This window comes from Pan paniscus, chromosome 9, assembly GCF_029289425.2.
Source record: "Pan paniscus chromosome 9, NHGRI_mPanPan1-v2.0_pri, whole genome shotgun sequence".
Classification (NCBI taxonomy): Eukaryota; Metazoa; Chordata; class Mammalia; order Primates; family Hominidae; genus Pan; species Pan paniscus.
Window position 1 is genome coordinate 65,972,159 of NC_073258.2, and position 17,125 is coordinate 65,989,283.

The 17,125-nt window shown below is 56.4% G+C and overlaps 1 protein-coding gene across 1 annotated transcript; it reads right to left on the reverse strand.

The window, feature by feature from the left end:
* Positions 1 to 27: 27 nt before the first annotated feature.
* PYGM (glycogen phosphorylase, muscle associated) lies at positions 28 to 15,218 on the reverse strand. The gene is made up of 20 exons (XM_003828581.5): positions 13,396 to 15,218; positions 12,264 to 12,365; positions 12,098 to 12,176; positions 11,907 to 12,010; positions 11,439 to 11,570; positions 9,107 to 9,218; positions 8,933 to 9,015; positions 8,353 to 8,496; positions 7,913 to 8,005; positions 7,539 to 7,685; positions 7,180 to 7,343; positions 6,734 to 6,848; positions 6,064 to 6,165; positions 5,581 to 5,728; positions 5,254 to 5,312; positions 4,982 to 5,123; positions 4,033 to 4,240; positions 863 to 997; positions 560 to 626; positions 28 to 447 (listed from the first exon to the last, which is right to left on the reverse strand). The coding sequence occupies exons 1-20, from the start codon at positions 13,636 to 13,638 to the stop codon at positions 298 to 300; spliced, it is 2,529 nt and encodes an 842-aa protein (XP_003828629.1). The 5' UTR covers positions 13,639 to 15,218; the 3' UTR covers positions 28 to 297.
* Positions 15,219 to 17,125: the final 1,907 nt, after the last annotated feature.

Consider the following 17,125-nt stretch of genomic DNA (forward strand, 5'->3'; position numbering starts at 1 on the left):
CTAAAAATACTTCCAAACAAAGAGGAGTAAGGAGGCTCCCAAGGAGAATGAATTTATTGGGGAGTGGGTGCAGTTGGTCAGACCCCATAAATAGGAGGGGACCGGGAGCCCGAGGACAGAAGGGGGCCCGTGTCCTTAGTCACGCTGGACACTGGGACATTGAGAGTGGGGAAAATGAGGGTTCCAGGAGGGGCTTAGAGATCTAACTCCAGTACCCCACCCTCTGCATGAGGTGCTGGGGCTGGCCCAAGAGAGTGTGACAGACTCAAGGGCTGGTTTGGGGTCTGGTCTGGAGGCTCAGATGGCCTCATCCGGGGCTGGCAGGCGCTGGCGGGAAGGCTCCACACCCCAGATCTCCCGGGCATACTGGGCAATGGTGCGGTCACTGGAGAACTTGCCAGAGGTGGCTATGTTCCGGATCACCATCCGTGTCCACTCTCTTGGGTTCTGCAGGTCAAAGGGAAGCTCTGGTTCACTCTGCTGGCAGGATCTCCACCTTCTGCCTCATCCCAACCAGGGCCAACAAAGCCCTGCCAACCCCTGGCCCAGGACTCCTCACCTTGTACAAGGCGCTGACTTTCTCCTGGCATTTAATGTAGTCTTCATAATCTGCGAAGACTTTAAACCTGGAGGGGAAAGGATAGGCATGTGCTGTTCCTTTACGGGGCTAGGATAAGTTCTATGAGGTCAAGGGCCAAGCCTGCCCTGTCCCAGTGGACAGCCGGGGACCTAGAGGGTCATGCTGCTTCCAAAGGCGCCTGGCTCCAACTACCAGGACCCGCGTCCGGCTTCCCCACCACACACCTGAGCCTCGATCCGCCCTGCGGCCCCACCTGAGTGATTCCCGGGCCAACCAGCTCACCGGTCATGGTGCATGAGCATATTGACAATGTCCTTGAACAGGTCGGGCTGTTTGGGGGAGAAGAAGCCACTGCTCAGCTGCTCAATGACCTGCCGAAGCTCAGGAATGCGATCGTAGTACTCCTGGGCATTGTACCTGCCAGGACAGAGCTGTGGTCAGCTCCCCGGAAAGGGGTTCCTGGCTCCTCTTCCAGAGAAAAGCTGAGAAGTCCCATGCCCCAGGGTCAAAACCCAGGCCCAGCCTGCTGCTCCCCAGGGCTGCCACATCGCCCCTGCAGGGCCTCCCTGCAACTCCCCTTCTCTGCTCAGCTTTTCATCCCTCCTTTGTGAATGAAGAAACTGAGGCCCGGAGGATACAGAAAGCTAAGTGTTAGAGCCAAGGCCCCCGAACAAGCTCTTTTCTCCCACACGCCACTGCTGTCTCTTAACCAGTTTGTTTGCTCCAAAACGGCTTTTCTCCTCCAGTAGCCCAAGTCCATATCCGGCCTTGCCCTGGGGCAGCAAGAGCAGCTAACAGGTACAACCCTTCAACTGGGCCAGGCATGGTGGCTCACGCCTGTAATCCCAGCACTTTGGGAGGCCGAGGTGGGCGGATCATCTGAGGAGGTCAGGAGTTCAAGACCAACCTGGTCAACATGGTGAAACCCAGTCTCTACAAAAATACAAAAAGTAGCCGGGCATGGTGTCGTGTGCCTGTAATCCCAGCTCCTCGGGAGGCTGAGGTGGAAGAATCACTTGAACCCGGGAGGCGGAGGTTGCAGTGAACCGAGATCATGCCATTGCACTCCAGCCTGGGCAACAGAGCAAGACTCCATCTCAAAAAAAAAAAAAAAAGATAACCCTTCAGCTGACCCTCAGCGCCCCCACCACGGCTCAAAGCGCTCCACAGGCCAGTCTCAAAACCTAACCCTTCCAACCAGAAACCAGCGCTCCCCACAAAATCTCTAATCCCTTGTGCAACTCTCTAGTCCCTCGTGCAACTCTCAGGCGACTCTCCCTGCATTATGGTGTCAGCCCCCACAGTGGTCCCCCACCTGCCCCCTCCAGCACTGTCTCCATCCTGCAGCCAGAGGGTTCTTCCAGGCCTCGTTCTGAGCATGCGGGACCATGCTCACAACATCTCACAGCTCCCTCCTGCCCATGGGACAGCCAGCTTTCTAGTGAAGCCTCACAGGAGACACTCCTTTCAGTGTTTAATGCCAACTCTGGGAAGCTGTTGTGGGAGTGTAAACTGGGAGAAACTTTCTGGAAAGCAGTTTGGCAATCTGTATCAAGAGCCTTAAGAACTCATACTTTTTAACTCAGAAATATCACCCTTCTGATAATTATCTTAAGGAAATCATCAGATGTGGACGTAGACATTAAAAGGTTGCTCATCACAGTAATATTTAACAAACTGGAAATCAACCTTAGTGTCCAGCCACATGGAATTGATTAAATAAGTTGTGACATGCTCATAGGATGGAATGTTATACAAACATTTAAAATATTTTTGAAGACTAATAACATGGAAAATCTCTCTCCAATGCTAAGATATCAGGATTCAAGCAGGGCGCGGTGGCTCACGCCTGTAAACCCAGCACTTTGGGAGGCCGAGGCGGGCGAATCACGAGGTCAGGGGTTCGAGACCAGCCTGGCCAACATGATGAAACCCCATCTCTACAAAAATACAAAAATTACCTGGGCGTGATGGTGGGTGCCTATAATCCCAGCTACTCGGGAGGCTGAGGTGAGAGAATCACTTGAACCTGGGAGGCGGAGGTTGCAGTGAGCCAAAATCATGCCATTGCACTCCAGCCTAGGTGACAGAGTGACTCTGTCTCAAAAAAATAAAAATAAATAGGCCAGGCGCAGTGGCTCACCCCTGTAAGCCCAGCACTTGGGAGGCCGAGGAGGGTGGATCACCTGAGGTCAGGAGATAGAGACCATCCTGGCCAAAATGATGAAACCCCGTCTCTACTACAAATACAAAAATTAGCTGGGCGTGGTGGTGGGTACCTGTAATCCCAGCTACTCAGGAGGCTGAGGCAGGAGAATCGCTTGTACCCGGGCGGTGGAGGTTGCGGTGAGCCAAGATCGTGCCATTGCACTCCAGCCTGGGCAACAACAGCAAAACTCCATCTCAAAAAAAATAAATAGGCCGGACATGGTGGCTCACGCCTGTAATCCCAGCACTTTGGGAGGCCGAGGCAGGCAGATCACGAGGTCAGCAGATCGAGACCATCCTGGCTAACATGGTGAAACCCCGTCTCTACTAAAAATGCAAAAAATTAGCCGGGCGTGGCAGCAGGTGCCTGTAGTCCCAGCTACTCAGGAGGTAGAGGCAGGAGAATGGTGTGAACCCGGGAGGCGGAGCTTGCAGTGAGCCAAGATCGCGCCACTGCACTCCAGCCTGGGTGACAGAGCGAGACTCCGTCTCAAAAAAAAAAATACATTAAAATAAAATAAAATAAAATTTTTTAATGTAATGCCAGGATAATGTCTTCTCTGAAGAACTGTTTCTGACCATAGGCCCCTTGTAACTACTGTGCCCATATTTCCCTTTTGCCCATGGCTTCCAGGGAGCAAGGATTTTTTTTTTTTTTTTTTTTTTTTTTTTTTTTTTTGAGGCAGAGTCTCACTCTATTACCCAGGCTGGAGCGCAGTGGCGCGATCTCGGCTCACTGCAAGCTCCGCCTCCTGGATTCACACCATTCTCCTGCCTCAGCCTCCTGATCAGCTGGGACTACAGGCGCCTGCCAACACGCCCGGCTATTTTTTTGTATTTTTAGTAGAGATGGGGTTTCACCGTGTTAGCCAGGATGGTCTCGATCTCTTGACCTTGTGATCCGCCCGCCTTGGCCTCCCAAAGTGCTGGGATTACAGGTGTGAGCCACCGCACCCGGCGTAGAGCAAGGATTTTTTTACTTCCATTTCCCAAACAATATTATCTCTTAGGGTTGATATAATATTCTCTTCCTTTTCCTTCAGTTCTATATTACTTCTTTCTTTTCCAATTTCATTAACCTTATTTGCTGTAAGCGCCCTCTAAAGTTTCCCAGAATCCTGCTGGCCATGACCAAGACCTTGCTGGGCCTGGACCAGTCTTTCCAGACGTGCCGCTTGCTCCCAGCACCACTCTCCAGCAGCCACACCTGGGTGTCTTTTGCCCGTGAACCCTGACCCCCATACCCTCTTTGGTCAAGCTTATCCACATCCTCCACCCGCATGCCAAAGATGAAGAAGTTTTCCTCTCCCGCCTCTTCTGCCATCTCCACATTGGCCCCGTCCATGGTGCCAATGGTCAGAGCCCCGTTGAGCATGAACTTCATGTTGCCGGTGCCTGAGGCTTCAGTGCCCGCAGTGGAGATCTGCTCAGAGAGGTCTGCAGCTGGGATCACTGTGGGGTGGCAGCAGGGGGACAAGTCAACTCAGGGAAGACCCTCACACCAGCTGGGGACTCTCAGATTAGGCTGGCCCCAGGCATAGCTGGACTCAGAGTCGCCCCACCCCAAACTCCCAGTCTTCACCAGCCAAGCCTCCCTCTCACACCACACCCCCACTGCCCTCTACCTCTTGTTGATTCTTGACCATCTAGGTCCAACCTGGATTTCCCCACCTCTGTTGCAGATTTGAAGGTAATTTCACCCTGTACTGCCTGAAATTCCACCATTAGAGGGCATCCTCATGGGGTTTTTGCTTTGTTTTGTTTCCTCTTGTTTTTTGAGATGGAGTTTTGCTTTTGTTGCCCAGGCTGAAGTGCAATGGCGTGATCTCGGCTCACTGCAACCTCCGCCTCCCAGGTTCAAGTGATTCTCCTGCTTCAGCCTCCCAAGTAGCTGGGATTATAGGCACCTGCCATCACGCCCAGCTAATTTTTGTATTTTTAGTAGAGACGGGGTTTCACCATGTTGGCCAGGCTGGTCTCGAACTCCTGACCTCAGGCGATCCACCCACCTTGGCCTCCCAAAGTGCTGGGATTACAGGCATGGGCCACTGCACCTGGCCTCCTCATGGTTTAAGCATTGCCCTCTCCAGATTCTTCTTTCAAGTACAAGTATCCCAGGAAGAGACGACTGATACCTCTTCCTGAGACTGAACTAGTCAGAGCCTCCCTAGGGTCCCTGTTGGCAGCACCCACCTTTCTCGGCCAGTGAGACTCGGTAGTTCTCCAGGAAGATGACACGGAGGCGGTCACCCACTGCCGGGTCATGGTTGACCACATCCCCAATGGCTGTGACGAGTCTGATGATCATCTTGGCCATGTGGTACCCAGGTGCAGCCTGAGGGGACAAAGTCTGGGGTCAGCTCTACTGCCTGGCCCCCCACCCCCTATCCTGCAACTCAGCTGGGCTGACCTCAACCTGGATATATCAAAGGACGGGAGCCCAGGGCTGGAGCCTGGCTTCTCACCTTCCCTCCAATCATCACAGTCCGAGGCACAAAAAACTTATTGGGCTCCCTCTTGATGCCTGTGGAGAAACGAGAGGGATCCAGTGGGCCTACCTTTCCCTCTGGGTAGTAGCTCCTGACAGAGGCTGGGCTGGGACACCATAGGCCTGACTCGAACAATCACTTGCTATGCTCTCTTAGCCTCAGTTTCCCCATCTGTGAAATGGGGATAATTCCATGTCCCAAGAGTAGTCCCAAGTCCAAAGGAGATGTTGGTTGGGCAATATGTACTATGCCGCAGGAACACGGGGGAGCACTGAGAGACAGGGTAGAGTGGCTGCCACTCACGGTTGTACAGGGTGATGACATGGAGGCAGTTGAGGAGCTGTCGTTTATATTCGTGAATCCGCTTCACCTGGATGTCGAAGAGTGAGTTGGGGTTGATGTGGACTTTGTATTCCCTCTCTAGGTAGGCAGCAAACTTCAACTTGTTTTCCTGGAGGCAGAGATGGGGAAGGGCTCACCAACAGGCCACAGCCTCAGGAAATCCTACAGTCCACACTCCATTCAGTCAGCCCCAGGAGGATGGCTACCAGGAGGCTCACTGGCTACTTCTGTCCACTCCTGTACCAGGGCAGACATTGCTAATCAATGTCAGCACTGTTCATGTGAGGTCAGATGATGCCTTCCCACCACAGACTCCAGGCAACTTCCACCAACGGCCTGGGCTGGCAGGAGAGATGAGCTCTATTTGCCACGCCTGACCCAGACATCTGGCCCCTCCAGCGCTCTCCACACAGCACAGCTGTCCCACATTGCAGCTCTCCCCACCTGCTTCACTTTGGCCACATCCCGAATGAAAGCTTCATCATCCACAAAGGAGAGCAGTTTGCGCAGCTGGTCCAGGTCGGAGATGAAGTCCTCCCCGATGCGCTATGGGAAGACGACTCTCAGCCAAGCCCATCCCCATGTCCTCCCTCCTCCCAACACAGAAGGGGCCGTTTCCAGGTCAGCCAAGCCCCCTTCACTCAGCAGGCTGCTCTGGGGGCCCTCCCAGCCCCTCCTCCTCCAGCCGCCCAGATGGGGCACGGGGCATCCATGCACCTTCCTCCCCTCCCGTCCTTGAGCTCTGATGGCTGACCCCACCTGATCCCAGCAGGCCTTCCTGGCTTCCTGGCCTTTTCCTAACGCCAGCATGACCTTGCGCCTTCCCTACCAGATATCTGCCCCCTTCCAGGCTCACTTCAGATGTGACCCATGGATGACTCCCTCTGCTGTGTTCACCTCCACAGCCAGGGCCTCCATTAGCACACAGAGCACCCTCATGCAAATAAGATGGTGTCCCTCCTCCAGGCGGATGCGAGGCTTGGGGAACACAGTGCAGGAGGGATTTCAGCCTTCGGCTGGGAGCCCCGATGCAGTGAACCACCTACACGACCATATCCAGCTGATCCCTGCAGGGACCCATGTTGACTCTACTGGCCCTACGGTGGCCTCTCACCTCAGCAATGACCTCTGCCAGCCCGGGGTTACACAGAACCAGCCAGCGCCGAGGGGTGATGCCGTTGGTCTTATTCTGGAACTTATGAGGCTCCAGCTCATAGAAGTCTTTGAAGCTGCAGGATGAAGTTGGACGAGGGTCACCACTCACCCCTGTACAATGAAGGCCTCTGCCCTGGGGCCCCTACCCTGGTGTCTTGCTGAAAGGGGCCTGGGGCAGGGAATGCAGACCTGGGGAAGGTTGGGGGTACTGTGTGTAAGAGGAGGTCATCTCAGGACAGGGCGGCACTGGAAGGGGCTGCTGTGCTTGTAAGAATGACGCCACCTGTGAAAGGCGCCAGGGCCCAGAGACCAGAGAGTGGTCGGTGAAGGGCGGGGCTTCTGTGTGACAGAGGCGTGGAGTGGGTGGGGCCTAGAGAGGGGCGGGATCTGGAAAGCGGGGCTCACATGGTCTTCTTGAGGATCTCGGAGTGGATGCGCGCCACGCCGTTGACGGCGTGCGACCCCGCGATGCACAGGTGTGCCATGTTGATGCGCTTCACTGCGCCCTCCTCCACCAGCGACATGCGCCGCAGCCGGTCTACGTCCCCTGGGAATGCGGCCGCCACCCGCTGTGCCCAGAGAGCCCAGAGCTAGAACCAGACCCAGGAACCCCCATCCCCAGTCCCCAGCCCCACACCCCAGAGCTCTGCCCAGTGCCCCCACTGCCCCAGAGTCTCAGGGCCCTGGCTGGACGCCCCGACTCCCAGGCCCAGACTGGGTGTCCCCCCTCACCCCCACACCATCCCCCAAGCCTCCGGACTCACGTTGAGGAAGCGCTGGTTGATCTCGTAGATGATCTGGAGGTGCCGCGGCAGCAGCGTCTCCAAGAGGTGCACCGGCCAGCGCTCCAGGGCCTCGGGCAGCACCGTGTGGTTGGTGTAGGCACAGGTCCTCACTGTCACATCCCACGCCTGGCACACGGGGTGGGCAGTCAGGATGCTGACCTCAGCCCAGTGGGTCTCCTCACACACTACGCACCCCAGTGGGCCCCCCCACTGCAGTGCCAGGTTCCAGGACGGTCCCTCTGGCCTCAGGCTCCAATCCCTTCACTCCATTCATATCCTCCCATGCTCCCAAACTGGGAAGGGAACCCTGAGGCAGAGAGCATCAGATGGGGCAGAGGGGCCCTGAAGCCCACCTTGTCCCAGTCCATCCGTTCCAGGTCCACCAGGATCCTCATCAGCTCGGGGATGGCCAGGGAGGGGTGGGTGTCATTGAGCTGGATGGCCACCTGGGGTAGGGGGAGGGGTCAGTCTGGGCTCCAAACCACATTCCATGCTATGGTCACTGCCCTATGCCATTTGGAGGCCCCCAGAGAGCCCAGCACGGTTCTGTGACTGGGCTGTGGGCAGAGGCAGGCCGGTGCTCATGGGGGTGGGAGGAATGGGGGGAGTGGGGCGGGAGGAGGAGGGAAGCCCAGGTTCTGAGCCTGTGGATTGTGGATCCTGAACAACTGACCCTCCCACACTCCCAGTCTCCACTCCCTTATCTATTACATGGGTCAGGCAGGCCGAGGCTGGAGGGAGAGGCCTGGCACACACTGTCTGGTCACAGAGTCGCCCTCCACACGCATGGTACCTTATCTGGGAAGGCATCGAAGTTCGTGCGCACGGGATCACGGCAGCCGAACTTGGAAGACTTGAAGCGACGGATGATGTCCTGGAGGGTGGCAGCCACCACGAAATACTCCTGCTTCAGCCGCAGCTCCTTCCCTTCGAAGAACTGGGGACAGCATGAGGCAGCGTGAGTCAGGGCGGTGGGGGCATGGCCTAAAGCTGCGGTGGGTGTGGCCAGGAGGGACTCCCACCCATACCGGGACCCCTGAGCCCTGAGCCGGCCCCCTCTCTGGGACCCAGGGGCCTTTCCTCCACCAAGAACTAGTGGCGAGAGACAGTGTCAGGAAGAGGGGTACAAGAACCGAGTGTGTTGTGGGTGTCACCAGGGAACAGCCCCTCCAAAGTGCCCTTCGCTAACCCAGTTTCCTCAGGACTCAGGTGTCCTTGCACTCAAAAGACTTGAGGTGGGGGCACAGGATGCACAAGGCCAGCAATATGCCCTGGGTGTGACTAGGGCACCAGCAAGTGTCCTTCCCCAGCTCTCCCTGACCCCTGCTGCCAAGGACTCAGGCTTCCAGCCCCCAGCCCAGGGGGTGACGCACATTATCATTGGGGTACAGGACACGAGAGATGTTCTCCGCCAGGTTTCGGTCCAACACAGCCTGGATGTAGCCACCGACATTGACTGAGGGACGAAAGTGGGGACAGGGTAAGGCCTGCGCTGTGCGTGGCCGGCGGGCAAGCTGGGGTTGCTGGCTACCAGTGGATGAACTCACAGTCCTTGAGGTTGAAGTCATTGGGAGCCTTGGCAGACCAGAGGCGCATGGTGTTGACAACATTGTTGCGATAGCCAGGCACGGGCGTATCGTAAGGCATGGCCAGTACCACCTGTTGGGGGGCAATCCTGTCAGGAGCTGGCCAGCCCTGGCAATTGCCTCCCTCCCCTCAGGGCTGGGACTCAAGGCTTTATCCCTGCACTCTGCAGACCCAGGCTCTTGTCCTTGTCTAGCATCGATGAGCTGGGTAACCATGAGCAAACCCCATAGTCTCTCTGGACCGCATCTAGAGCAAAGACACCCTCAACACCTCCCCGACACCCATAAGCCCTGCCTGGGCAGACGGTGGTGAGGAAAATGGAAGGAGGCAGGTGATAAGCCCGGAACCCAGGAGGGGCTCTGTTGGCGACCACTCTGCAGCAATGGGGGCTGGGCTGGCCAGCCTGGCCTGAGCAAAAGCTAGAGGACACTGTGGACTCATGAGAGGGCTGGGGGAACCCAGGGCCAGGCTGAGGGGGTCACAGAGGTCAAGTCCATCCAAAGGTCTCATCTCTGGTTGACCACAGGGCTAACTCACGGTGACTAATTCTGCCCCGCCTTCCATAACTAGCAAACATCAATAATTGTCTGCTACCACGGTGCCAGGGGTACATTCACTCCTCCAAGCGAGCCCTTTTAAGGGGCATCGCCCTCCCTCCCCACATTCAGTCACCCTGATTGGTGCAGGGTGGGAGTTGACACAGATAGAGGGAAGGGACCCATCCCCGAGCACAGAGCCAGGCTGGCAGCACCAGAGGGAGCCAGGTCTCCTGCCTTCCAGCCACAGCCACTTGTGCCAGTTGCCACGTGCACCTGGCATGGACTGCCAGCAGCCCCCACTGCATCTTAACCTGGAGGACAACAAACAAATGCTCAGTTCTGAAAGCCTAGTGGTTTATCTGCAGCCCATCTGGGGGCTGATGACCTGAAGCTTCAGCAGGAAGATTGCCTGAACTGGGATTTGTTTTTTGTTTGTTTGTTTTTGAGATGGGGCCTCACTCTGTTACCCAGGCTGGAGTGCAGTGGCACTATCTTGGCTCACTGTAACCTCCACCTCCCGGATTCAAGCGATTCTCTGGCTTCAGCCTCCTGAGTGGCTGGGATTACAGGCACATGCCACCATGCCCAGCTAATGTTTTTGTGTTTTTAGTAGAGACTGGGTTTCACCATATTGGTCAGGCTAGTCTTGAACTCCTGACCTCAGGTGATCCACCTGCCTTGGCCTCCCAAAGTGCTGAGATTACAGGTGTAAGCCACCACGCCCGGCCTAAACTGGGATTTGTACACCTGGTTTGGTTTTAAGGTTTTCAGTTTTTGGTCTTTTTGCTTTTTGAAACAGTCTCACTCTGTCACACAGGCTGGCTGGAGTGCAGTTGTACAATCATAGCTCACTGCAGCCTTTAAATCCTGGACTCAAGTGATCCTCCCACTGAAGCCTCAGAGTAGCTGGGACTACAGGCATGCACCAGCACCCTGGCTAATTTTTTAATTCTTTTTTTGAGACGAGGTCTGGCTCTGTCACCCAGGCTCCTGGGCTCAAGCAATTCTCCCACTTCGGCCACCCGAGTAGCTGGGACTACAGGCGCACACCATCACGCCTGGCTAATTTTTGTATTTTTTGTAGACGGGGTTTCGCCCTCTTGTCCAGGCTGGTCTCGAACTCCTGAGCTCAAGCAATCTGCTCACCTTGGCCTCCCAAAATGCTGGGATTACAGGTATGACCCACTGCCCCAGTCTATTTTTTTTATTTTTTGTAGAGACAGGGTCTCTCTCTGTTGCCCAGGCTGGTCTTGAAATCCTGAACTCAAGCCATACTGTCGCCTCGGCCTTCTAAAGTGCTGGGATTATGGGCATGAGCCACTGTGTCTAGATTTGGTTTGGTTTTAGGATCCCTCTAACTTGCTGTGTGATGAGTGAATTCCTTTCAGAAGGCCCCAGTTTTCTCCTGTCCCCCTTTCTGGGCTGCTGCTGTCGAGATGTTCAGGGCAGACTCAAGTCGCCAAGATGGTCCTTTGATAAATCTCATGGTGTGGAGTGGAGCCAGGTCATGGGGAGACACTGGGGGAGCAGGGCAGCCTCTCTCCCCTTCCAGACTCTGCACTTAGGCTGGCTCCCCTGTGTCCCTGTCTCCAGTCTCTCCTGGCTTCAGCTGTGTGACTTTGAGTAAGTCACTTATCCTCTCTGAGCCTCAGCATCCTCAGGTGTAAAATACACTGGGTCCTGCTTCCTCTCTGGGCTTCCTTCTCTTCCCTCCCCTTCTCTGGGCTCCCCTGACCCCCAGCTTCATCCTCACCTGTGTGTCCACCCACTTGGCACCCTGGCTGGTGTGCTCCACATGGCCGTAGAAGTGCACAGGTAGCGTGAACTCGGGCCGGGCCTTCTCCCAGGGGTTGCCGTAGCGAAGCCAGTCATCAGCCTCCTCCATCTGCACCCAAGGCAGGTCAGGGAGAAAGGCCAGCAGTATCAGTGCAGGCACTCACAGTGCACGGTGGGGCAGGGCGGGGGCCGTGGGCCGGTGTACCCTACACCAAGTATAAGTTAGGAGCTCTGAGGTGGGCCCCTGGTCTGCTGGGCTATCGAGTGGGACATGGACCACCTGTTTCAGGGGCACCAGCTGGCTTTGGGTCGGGGGGTGGGGAGCAGCAAGGATGCTTTCCACAGAGCTTGCGGGGCTGTTTCGGACCTTTCCAGAGATGATAAACAAGTGGGGGTCTTCCCCATCCTGACTAGACCCCACAAGGTTAGAGCCAAGGCTGCTCACCTGCCAGCCCCCGGAGATCTTCTGGTTAAAAATCCCAAACTCATAGCGAATCCCGTAGCCGTAGGCGGCCAGGCCCAGTGTTGCCATGGAGTCGAGAAAGCACGCTGGGGGTGTGCAGGGAGGTGGCTGTCAGGGACCCAGCAAGGAGGACCCCATCGGCCCACTCCACCCTCACGGCCCTGTCTTCTTACCTGCCAGCCGGCCCAGGCCCCCGTTGCCCAGCCCCGCATCCTCCTCAATTTCCTCCAGCTCCTCCATGTCCAGGCCCAGCTGGAGGGGTGAGGGTGACAGTGGTCAGGGTCAAGTGTCAGCAGTGGAATCCCCCAGTCCCCACGGCTTGCCCCACCCCACACACACCTGGTAGGTGGCCTCGTCACAGGCATTCTCTAAGGCCAGGTTCACCATGGTGTTCTGTAGCGTCCGTCCCATATAGAACTCTAAAGACAGGTAGTAGATCCTCTGCCCAGAGAGACGGATGGGCAGGGAATGGGGTCAGGGCCACACACCAACACTCAGCCAGGCCCAGCCACGCCTGGACCTCTGGCCCGCCTGCCCTGCTCAGCAGTCCCATCCCTGTCCCCAATTTGTTTCTCCCTGTCTCAGGCTTTGGGGCCCAACGGGTAAGGTTCTGGTCCCAGCATTCCTCTGACTTTGGACAAATCACTCTCTTTGGCCTCAGTCTCCTCATCTGGGAAATAGCGCTGGCCATACCCACTTCAGGGACTGAGGTACTCGGGAGAGTGGGCACCCCTTCCCCCTGCACACACGCCCCCGCACAGCCCAGCAGGATGCCAGGACATGCGGAAGCGCCTCCAAGAGCTCCCCAGGAGGGCAAGGCCAAGGCCCAGAGAAAAAAAAGTCATTTGCTCAAGGTCACACAGTGGCTAGAGACTGGGCTAGAGACTGTCACCTCCCATCCTTGCACTGTCCAGTTCCCCTTGGCCCTCAAGCCTCAATCCCAAGGAGACCCAGAGGCACCAGAAACTAGGATGCTGCCAGTGCCTGGTCTCCCGGTTTCCTGGGTCCCCTCCCGGGCCCTGTCTGCCCGCCCCTCCCCCACTCCCCACCGAGGCGTGTCAGGTTGCTGACATTTACCAGTGACCCCACCAGACACTTGATCTCTGCCGCCCCAGCTGCCCCAGCCCCGCCTGCTGCACAGGCACACCGCGCATACATGCAGCAACTGATGTGTCCTTCCACCTGGGCCCAGCCAGGCCACAGGCGCCGTCCTGCCCACCAGCACCCCCTCCAACCTTCTCCGAGTGGGCACTGACCCTTTGCAGCCAGCCCACCTGCTCTGAGCTCCCTGACCCCCACTCCTGCCCCAGGTTTCTCCCTCAGATTGTCCCAGCACCCCTTGTGCCTGGCACCCCTGGATTCTCCACCCCCAAGAACCTAGAGTGACGAGGGGCAGCCACTTAAGTCAAGATCGCCAGCTCCCCGGCAGCGCCTTCAGCCCATACCCCCACCCCAGGCTCCCCAGCAGCACCTTGGGGTCCTTCTCATAGTAGTGCTGCTGCGTGCGGATCCAGCGCCCCACGAGGTGGTCGCGCACGGTATGGGCCAGAGCAAAGTAGTAGTCTCGTGGGGTGGCCACATTGCGGTCCTTTACGAGTGTGAAATGCAGGTGCCGGTTGAAGTTCTTTTTCAGCTCAGTCACGTTCTCCACACCGGCCAGGCCACGCACACTGATTTGCTTTCTTTTCTCTTGGTCTGACAGGGGCCGGGACATGGCTGCAGGAGGGCGGGCCGGACTGGACTGACGGTGGAGGGGACGGCGGCCTCAGCACTGCCTCCAGCCAAGGAGTGGAGCTCCCCAGCCTCAAGGGGATTTAAAGCCTGGCTCTGGGCAGCACGCCCCGCCTCCCCTGCAATGGGAGGGTCTTGGCCTGGCAGCTCAGGGAGCTATTTTGAGGGCAAGGGGAGGAGAGGAGAGGGGAGGGAGAGGTGAGCTCCACTTGGGCCGCCAAGACTGGCCTGACTTGTTCACAGGCCTGTGCTGACCCACTTCCTCCAGACCTTGCACATGGTCTTCTGTCCCTTGTCCCTGCCTTTTGGAGGGTTGGATACAAGAAGGAGCAGGCAGAGTGCTGGACTGGGGAGCTGTCTGTCGGTGGCTGAACCAGGATGGGAGGCCATGTGTTGTGGCAAAAGGAACCAGGACCCCCTGCAGGCTGTGGTGCAGGAGCCAAGTCAGTGTCCCCTGACGGAAGAGGTGCAACTAGCAGAGGCCACTGGATGTCTTTGAGAAAGGGGCCCACGACCCTGCATTGCAGGGGTGGTGTGAGGGAGGTTGTGTGAGGCAGGGCCACAGCCCTCACTCCACCCCCACCGAAGCTGAGCAGCTCTAGGCTCCCCCTGTTGCTGTCCCTCAAGGAGCCCTGAAGTGACCTTTTGGAGAGGGATGCTCAGGTTACTGGCCAGCATTGGCGGGAGGCCGCTAGCCTGCAGCACGGGGCCCTGGGAACTGTAGTCCTATAGGCCCTCGGCAGTGGGAGAAACTGAGGCATTCCCCACTCCATCATCATACTGGTTTAATGACAGTAAGTTCTCCCTGTGATTCCACTGCTTAGGAAGTGATTAGAGGCCTTCTCTCACTTCTTCCTGCCACCTGGGGCCACACTCTGAGCAGGGATTTTGTAAACCAGCTCTGTGACCTGGCCTATAAAATGGGTACCTAATCTGTACCTCGAGGACCTCACCCCATTTGTGTGCATAGCCCCACAGCTTTGAGCCCTTCCCTGGAGGCTTTGGCTATCCTCCCATTCACTGCTGTGTTCTGGCCCCAGCACTGATTTGCTGTGTGACCTCAAGCTGGTTGCTTTACCTTTCTGAGCTTTGGATTCCTTCACCAAATTTAGACTCTCCAATGAGAAAAAAAAAATCCCTGCCTCTCAGCTGCTGCCTCCTCATCTTGTGAGGGCAGGCTTCGGATCCTGCTGTTCTTTAAGAGAAAGGAACCAGGACCTTGTGCTAGTTCAAAGGCTGTTTGGGCCTCCCGGGTGGTGGGCCGGTGGAGGGGAAGAGCTGGGTGTTCTGTTCTGAAGGCCAAGGAAGCAGGTCAAAAGCCTGGACAGCTGCAGGATACTATTGAGAGCCTGGTTCGGAGAAGGCCAAGCTGTTTCTGAGAACTTTTTTTTTTTTTTTTTTTTTGAGATAGAGTTTCATTCTTGTCGCCCAGGCTAGAGTGCAATGGCATGATCTCAGCTCACTGCAACCTCCGCCTCCTGGGCTCAAGCAATTCTGCCTCAGCCTCCTGAGTAGCTGGGATTACAGGCACCCACCACCATGCCCAGCTAAGTTTTGTATTTTTAGTAGAGACGGGGTTTCACCATGTTGGACCAGGCTGGTCTGGAACTCCTGACCTGAGGTGATCCGCCCACCTTGGCCTCCCAAAGTGCTGGGATTACAGGCGTGAGCCACAGCGCCCGGCCTCCAATCACTTTCTGAGCCATGGCAGACCCAGCCCTGGAATCACCGGCTTAGTATGTGGGCCAAACTTCAAGTCCTACAGAGGTCTCCAGGCTCCCAAGCCCTGCTCTACCCCTGCCCCCAAAAGGCACGGGCACACTGTCTTCTGTGGTGCCTGCCACATTTCCAAGTAGAGAAAAAAGATCGGGAAAAAAACACCAAAATACACCTCCACAGACACGGGGATGCAAACAACTTTTCCTTACATTTTTCTGTTAATTTCCAATTTCTCTTAAGAAGTGTTTCATAAACCATTAAAAAACAATGCTGGCCGGGCGCGGTGGCTCACGCCTGTAATCCTAGCACTTTGAGGCCGAGGCGGGTGGATCACCTGAGGTCAGGAGTTCGAGACCAGCCTGATCAACATGGCGAAACCCCGTCTCTACTAAAAATACAAATATTAGCCAGGCATGGTGGCACATGCCTGTAATCCTAGCTACTCGGGAGGCTGAGGCAGGAGAATCACTTGAGCCCGGGAGGCAGAGGTTGCAGTGAGCCGAGATCACGCCACTGCACACCAGCCTGGGCGACACAGCGAGACTCTGTCTCAAAAACAAACAAAAAAACAATGCTGGCAGCTGTCTGGTCTCTGCCCCTTTCACAGTTTGCACCCCAGCCTCAGCTCCTGGGCCTCATCCCCATCCTCCACTAAGCACAGCTTGGACTCCAGCTTGGCCTGGCATCCAAGGTTCTTCACAGCCCGCACTTGTCCCTTGGAGGGTTGCTGTGAGTAGAGCTGAGACTTCTTGGCAGTCCACTGCCAGGCAGGCAGTAGCTTGTTAACCATGCCGTCACCTCACAGCCCAATCGTGGCAGCCTGCTTTGGCCACACACACCTTCTTTGCATTGACCCATTGACCCCTATTTCCTGCAAGACTTTACGTTCCTGCCACTGAGGACCCGATCCCCATAGACCATCCACATCTTACAGGCAGGGCAGGCCAAGTTCATTCCATCCTTTCCCAGCTACTCTCCCCTCTTGCACCCAGGGCGCTTGCTCTCAGGAACATTTTTACTGGGAAATTTTTAACTTTCTCCAACTACCTTTTCTGTGGCTTCTTTCCGTCTTTGTCATGCCATCACTCCCCACTGTTTCCAGGCTTTGTCCCGGGGTGACACTGCATGCCCCAGCCCAGCATGATCACACCTGGGCAGCACGATCTCATCTGTTTCCCTGCTTCCTCCGCCCCTCCTTGGTGTTGTGTGTGCAGGTTTAATGAACCCTGAAGCACTTTTACAACCTGAACTCACTCAAGGTTGTTTATGTCTAAGTTTCTAAGTAGAAACCCGGCCTCCTTCCTTGGACCAATCCTGGGTTTCTCCAGAGCCCTTGGCTGAACCTCAGTAACAGAGCCCTGAGGCTGACCTTTCCCCACTGGCATTCCTCTTGCCAGGCCTTGAGGGACAGGGACAGTGCTGCTACAGCAGCAGAAATGAACGTGAGAGGGGGTGGGGCAAGCACAGCCCTGTCACAATGTGATGGAGTAAATGGCTTGCTTTCCCACCCCAGGTGTCTTAAGACAGGTGGGCAGGCCTTTCTCTCTCCGATTCTGCCACAGAGGCAAGTGCTTGCCATGGTTCAGAGGGCCAAGCCTTCCTGCTGTCTCTTCCATTTCAGGGCCTCTAGCACCTTGGAGACTGATGCCTTAGTCAGCCACTTCCTCTCCAAAACCTTAACAAAAGCTGACGGCAGGGAGCAGAAAGGGAGGGAGCACAGGAATGGAGCTGGCCTGGGGGAGAGAAGCGGA

Excerpts from the sequence above, each read along its gene's own strand:
- PYGM (XM_003828581.5), bottom strand. The coding sequence starts at position 13,638 with ATGTCCCGGCCCCTGTCAGACCAAGAGAAAAGAAAGCAAATCAGTGTG. Across the intron at positions 8,006-8,352 it reads TCGATGCCTTCCCAGATAAG|GTGGCCATCCAGCTCAATGA; the intron begins GTACCATGCGTG and ends CCCCTACCCCAG. Across the intron at positions 5,313-5,580 it reads TGTCATCACCCTGTACAACC|GCATCAAGAGGGAGCCCAAT; the intron begins GTGAGTGGCAGC and ends GTTTCTCCACAG.